The sequence below is a fragment of the Frankliniella occidentalis genome, unplaced genomic scaffold (genome assembly GCF_000697945.3).
Source record: "Frankliniella occidentalis isolate FOCC.00 unplaced genomic scaffold, Focc_3.1 Scaffold5, whole genome shotgun sequence".
NCBI classification, from domain to species: Eukaryota; Metazoa; Arthropoda; class Insecta; order Thysanoptera; family Thripidae; genus Frankliniella; species Frankliniella occidentalis.
The window spans coordinates 1,257,569-1,263,549 of record NW_026267135.1 but is presented as its reverse complement, the minus strand read 5'-3'; the positions used below and the strand labels follow the sequence as shown (position 1 = coordinate 1,263,549).

The 5,981-nt window shown below is 50.2% G+C and overlaps 2 protein-coding genes across 2 annotated transcripts in view; one reads left to right on the top strand and one right to left on the bottom strand.

The window, feature by feature from the left end:
* Window positions 1-765: 765 nt before the first annotated feature.
* Window positions 766-3,033, top strand: LOC113216509 (uncharacterized). The gene is made up of 3 exons (XM_052269736.1): window positions 766-1,344; window positions 1,418-1,638; window positions 2,382-3,033. The coding sequence occupies exons 1-3, from the start codon at window positions 843-845 to the stop codon at window positions 2,700-2,702; spliced, it is 1,044 nt and encodes a 347-aa protein (XP_052125696.1). The 5' UTR covers window positions 766-842; the 3' UTR covers window positions 2,703-3,033.
* The window catches only part of LOC113213188 (zinc finger protein 658B-like), a 5,664-nt gene continuing 2,611 nt past the window's right edge, over window positions 2,929-5,981 (bottom strand). Inside the window, exon 3 of the mRNA XM_052269729.1 lies at window positions 2,929-5,096. Within this exon, the coding sequence (XP_052125689.1) occupies window positions 3,349-5,076 (1,728 nt within the window). The 5' untranslated portion in view covers window positions 5,077-5,096 and the 3' untranslated portion in view covers window positions 2,929-3,348. The remainder of the gene's footprint in view (window positions 5,097-5,981) is intronic.

Genomic DNA, 5,981 nt, shown 5'->3' with positions numbered 1-5,981 from the left:
TGTTGGCGCCACCGAGAGAGATTTGCTAAGCTCTCCTGGCGCCACCTCACTGCCGTCGCGAAACACGTCGCCTACAATGTGACTATGATATGAAAGTCGCCACTGCAAAAAAAATAACAATAAAAAAATACTGCATTAATTATGATGCAGTTTTAATTTTGGCCTATAAATCGACAGTTTCATTGAAATAACACTGTCCAATAGAGGATAGCGAAAATAAAAAAGGATTTGAGATTACTTGATACTATAGAGATACTTGATATTAGTGAAGGGTTTAGTCCCGGCCAGTTATCATTCTAAGCCAAAATCGCATCAAATTGCACAAGTCATGAAACTTTGCAGCGTAAAACAGATTTTCAAAAAAACATCAGATACAAAGACTAAATTATCGATTTTCACTTTTTGATGGTTTTTGCCGATTTTTCCCAGAGGAGCTAATGCACAACTTTGAACGCGCTGCACGATCGGAAGATATTGTCCGATTTCAAAATAAAAAATTCCACTGGATTCTACATGTTGAAAGACAACTTTTTCACATACCCGCCATTCCAATATCTCAAATCCTTTTTTTTTTTTTCGCTATCCTCTACCGTCCAATAAGTGGGTGGGCTTCAGCAGGGGCACGAGCAGCTGGACCCCCCCCCCCCCTCATCCCCCCGAGTTACCTCGCAAAGACACTAAAATAGAAAGACCACGATGTGGTGAGTCACAAGAGATAAGGAAAAGAAAGAAAAATGTCACGGGTCCACTGTGTGTGCCGCCGTGTTCGCCGAGGTGCACAGCACACCGCGGTGCAGTGCGGTGCAGGATCACAGCCAGCCGCGCGCGGCCGCGGCCCCAGCATGCTCGGCGACGAGGAGCAGCGGCAGCGCGGCAGGCTCGGCGCTCTCGACGTCCGCCAGGACGGCGTCGACACCTGGAGCAGCGCGAGCAGCGCGAGCAGCGCCGGCGGCACCGAGGCCGCGGACCTGCGGACCCTGTCGACGTCGTCCTTCGGCAACATCGCGGTGGAGGGCTCGTCCGGGGTGCTCATCGGCGGCACGACGCACCTGCACCAGGCCATCACCCTGGTCGTGCCCGCCGACACCCCCCCGCCGCCGCCGCCGGCCGTCGCCGTCCGGGACCCGCAACTCCCAGACCTTCTGCCGCACGCTGCGCGCGGCCGCCAGAAGCACCTCCCCGTCGACACGCAGCCGGACGGTTCGACGGCGTGCTCGAGGCGGCCGTCCTGCCCTGCTTCAGGTCTCCGTTCGAACGGGCGCCGGATTAGACTTGCGGTGTGCGCTGCGCTTGCCGTCGCGATCCTGTGTTTCCTCCTTTCCCTTTACCTCATTCTCCCAAACTGTAAGTATAGTAGTGCAACCGGAAGTCCCTGTTGTCCCACTACCGGTGCGTGAGCCCCCCTTCCGGTTCGCAGGCTACGAGTGGGTCCCTTACCCCGACGACGGCGCCCTGCCCGGCTGCGCGCTCGCGGGCGGCCGCGGCGTCTCGGGCGAGGCCCTGTTCATCGCCAGGGCGTACATCAACAACAAGTACCGCGACTACGTGCCGGGCAAGGTGGTGCCGAGCGCAGGGGGCGCCTGGGCCGCCTGCTTCACCTGGAACGGCAGGGAGGACTGCAGGAACAGCTCCTTCCAAGTACAAGGCTGAATGATGTTTATCCCAAAACGTAAAGGGTACTTCACTCCCCCCCCCCCCATGAAAAAAATAAAAAATAAAAAAAATCAGTGCACACACACTATAATACACCCAGAAAAATAGTTTCTTGATTCAAGTGCAAGCTGACACAAGATGAAATTCACCATTGAAACAAGGCAATATTGTCTTTGAAATAAGATTTTCCTCTTATTCGAAAGAAAATATCAGCTTTGTTTCAAGAGTAAATTTGATCTTGTGTCAGCGTGCACTTGAAACAAGGAAAAATTTACTTGAAACAAGAAACGATTTTTCTGGGTGCACAGTATTCAGAATTTTTTTTAGCAAAAATCAAGTAAAAAAGATAAAATCCAACCTTCTTTTAAAATAAAAAATTTAAGAAAAATTTGTGCACCCAGAAAAATTGTTTCTTGATTCAAGTAAATTTTTCTTGTTCCAAGTGACGCTGACACAAGATGAAATTTACCATTGAAACAAGGCAATATTGCTTTTGGAATAAGATTTTTGTCTTATTCGAAAGAAAATATCAGCTGCTTGATTCAAGAGTAAATTTGATGTTGTGTCAGCGTCACTTGAAACAAGAAAAATTTACTTGAATCAAGGAACAATTTTTCTGGGCGTGTATACGCTTGAATTTATAGTGAAGTACCCCTCGATCGAAATCAGTAGTCCGCAGCGATCCACACCTCACGCCCAAGCCCATTTTTGGTGTGCCCTTGTTCGAGGTGCTGTGCGCCGACTCCCGGCTCGGCGAGTGGGTGGACTGCGCCGGCGGCAACGTGACTGACCACGCGGTGTACTCCGGCGGCGCCAGCGACTCCGAGCGCCTGTACGTCTGCAGAGTGCGGGACAGGGGGGCCGTGACCCCGGGCAAGCTGCACCCGTCCAAGGGAGGCTGCTACGTGGCGCTCGAAGGGGCGGAGGTGCGCTACCCTACGTACCAGGTGCTAGATCACTGCGAAACGCTTCTCTGCGTATTAGGGAAGATTCTCAAACGTTCGAATTACGGACGCTGCCAGAACGCACCCAGAAAACAGCATTCTTAGGCTTGGTTCATTCAAGCCGATTTTCTTAATTCAACTTTTATTTCTTAATTCGAAGAAAAAATTTCCTTGATTCAAGAAAATCGGCTTGAATAAACCAAGAATAGCGAAAACAAACCGAAATTTGCCTTGAGTAAAGAATTCATTTTTCTGAGTGCGCCACGCCACATTCATTTCGTAGATTTACGTCAGCTAGGCTAGGGTCACCCCTCCCTAAAACCGCATTAAATATCGGGTTGCAAAAATAGTTCATTTTTATTAAAAATCCACTTTAAAAAATATATACACAGATTTAGAATGTTCACAATAAATGTAGTTAAAATAGCAAAGAGGGCATGCGGCGTTTCATTTCGGTAGATTCCTCCAGAATTCGAAAAAACAAATTAAAAAAAATCTCTGAGTTTTACAATACGGCGGTATAGGAGTGGATAAAGAAACGACTGCATCCGAAAATCGCCTTGTCGCAAGAAAGCACATACTTTTAAGGTTAGCCTCCTGCGTGGCCGCCATGCTCGTAAGGCAACTTCATCGAGCGAATTTCTCGTCGCATACGTGTAACTGCACGAACGACGGTTCACTCAAAAATGTATGGGTTTCCTGATGCGCGTATAAGTTCATTACAGCTACATGCGCAGACTGCTTGCCGCACTCAGTGCACTCGAAGATCTTTCTTCCCTGCGTGGGTGAGTGAATGTCTCTTCAAATCACCGCTGTCCACAAATGTCTTGCCGCACACTGGACACTCGAAGGGCCTCTCTCCCGTGTGGTGGCGGCGGAGGTGTGATCGCAACGCGGACGAGTGCGAAAATGTGTCCTGACAGACAGAACACTGGAACGGCTTTTCCCCGGTGTGCGTACGAAGGTGTGAACGCAAGTCTCCGTCCGTCCAAAATGTCTTATTGCACACCTTACATTTAACTTGCTTTCCTGCGGAGTCTGTGTGGACTCTGAGAACGTGTCCTTTCAGGCCCGAGGAATGCGCAAATCTTTTGTTGCAAACAGAACACTCGAAAGGTTTCTCTCCGGTGTGAGTTCGGAGATGTGTATTGAGACCCGACAAGTTCGTAAAGGTCTTGAGGCAGACGCTGCACTCGAAGGGCTTCTCTCCAGTGTGGGTGCGGAGGTGAACGGCTAGAGCGCCAGGCGCCGAACACTTGTAGTCGCACTCGGTGCACTCATAAAGCTTTTCTCCCGTGTGCGATCGCTGATGTGTGCGCAAATGACTGCTTTGCGAAAACTTTTTGTTGCACACGACACACTCGAACGGCTTCTCCCCAGTGTGGGTTCGGAGATGAATTTTCAGTGTAGCATTTGCACCAAATCTCTTTTTGCACACACCGCATTCGAAGGGCTTCTCTCCTGTGTGGGTGCGCATGTGAGCGCTAAGATTACTACTGGTCTGAAACTTCTTGTTGCATACAGAGCATTCGTGTTTATAATGCTGTTCTCCCGTGTGGGTGCGAAGGTGAGCACGCAGATGGACAGGTCGCGCAAACTTCTTGCCGCACAACGCACACTCCAAAGTCCTCTCTCTTACACCTGTATGGCCGCGCAGGTGCGCTCGTAGACTGTTAGCGGACACAAACTTCTGGTCGCAGAGCGTACACTCAAAGCACTTCTCTGCTGTGTGAGTAAGACTGTGTAAGCGGAGCGTGCGTTTCTCTGCAAATTTCTTGTTGCACAAAGAACACTCGAAGGGCCTGTCTCCAGTGTGAATACGACGGATATGAATTCTCATACCGTCGCTAGTGGTACATTTTTTCTCACAGAAAGTACACTCGTAAGGCTTCTCTCCCGTGTGGGTACGTTCATGTTGTCGAAGATGCCCAGTCCTGTTAAAACTCTTGCCGCAGACACCGCACTGAAATGGCTTCTCTCCTGTGTGGGTTCGGAGGTGAACTCGCAATTTCCAGCTATCACTAAGTTTCGTGTTGCACACAGAGCACTCGTAGGGCTTTTCTCCTGTGTGGGTTCTGAGATGCGCGCGCAGGTTTCCACTAACCCTGAATTTCTTGTCGCACTGCGTACAGCCGAAGGGCCTCTCCCCGGTGTGGGAGCGGAGGTGTGACTTGAGACTTCCACTCGTGGCGCACCTGTAGTCGCACACGTTGCACCCGTAAGGCTTCTCTCCGGTGTGGCTCCGGCTGTGGCTGGCCAGGGCACCTCTCTGAGGAAATTTCTTGCTGCATACGGTGCATTCATAGGGCTTTTCTCCCGTGTGAATGCGCACGTGCTTTTGCAGATCGCCGCTTTGCGAAAACTTCTTATCACACACAGTGCAGTCGAAGGGCTTCTCTCCCGTGTGGGTCCTCAAGTGGATGGCGAGTGATTGATTGGTAGCAAGTTTCTTGCCACAAACATCGCATTGGATCGGCATGCTGTACACGACAGTGGAGTCTGTGAAGGGGAAAAAACATAATTTGCGTTAAGTAACTACTTTCAAGCTCGCGTTTTTGTCATTTCTTAATATGATGTAACAACAAATAAGCAGGAAAGGCAAATAATAGCGAAAAGTGCATTCTGGGAGGGGTGGGGGGAAAGAGAGAGAGGGAGAGAGAAAGAGCGATAGAGAGGGCAGAGAGAGAGAGAGAGAGAGAAGGGGTGCTAACGCCTGGCAGTTAGGCAAAGTCCTGCCTGAAATGCAGCCGCACGAGGCGGGTGGCCTACCCTACGACCGACAGGGGTTCAGCCCGTCCGTCAGAGGGACTGATGCGAGAAGGAGAGAGAGAAAGAGCGATAGTGGGGTCAGAGGGAGGGAGAAAGAGAAGGGGGGAGGGCAGAGCCGCGAGGCAAAATAAGTATAACAATTCATGAAAAGTCGCCGGGCGAGCTCTCTGTGGAGACAAACCTCAATCTCGCCGCAAAGACAACGAAAACGACAAAAAGGCAGAGCGCTTCCGAGCGGCTTCGTTGGTCTGGACAGGGGACAGGCTGCAGAGTGGCGACTTCCTCTGTCTCCCCCTCCCCACACCTTCCACCGCTCGCCCCCTCTCACCCCCTACAAACACGGCCCCAGGGGACCATACACAAGGAAGGTCTGCTGTTAAAGGTCGGCTGTGACACTTTTTAAACATGATGATGCTATCCTGACCTGCCACTTCACTTATTGGGGTGGAAGCAGGTTTACACTAGAGCCGCGAAAACGCATGCGCTATAACAACGGTTTCAGCAGAGAGACAGTAACTCAAGCGTACAAAAAAAATTTCTTTTTTTTTTCCTTGTCGTTAATTTCGAATTTTTCGAAAAAAAGAGTTGTTTTTTTTCGATTTATATTGATTTTTT

Coding starts and splice junctions, on each gene's coding strand:
- LOC113216509 (XM_052269736.1), top strand. CDS start 843: ATGCTCGGCGACGAGGAGCAGCGGCAGCGCGGCAGGCTCGGCGCTCTC. Junction 1,345..1,417: donor TTACCTCATTCTCCCAAACT/GTAAGTATAGTA, acceptor TCCGGTTCGCAG/GCTACGAGTGGGTCCCTTAC. Junction 1,639..2,381: donor GCAGGAACAGCTCCTTCCAA/GTACAAGGCTGA, acceptor CCCTTGTTCGAG/GTGCTGTGCGCCGACTCCCG.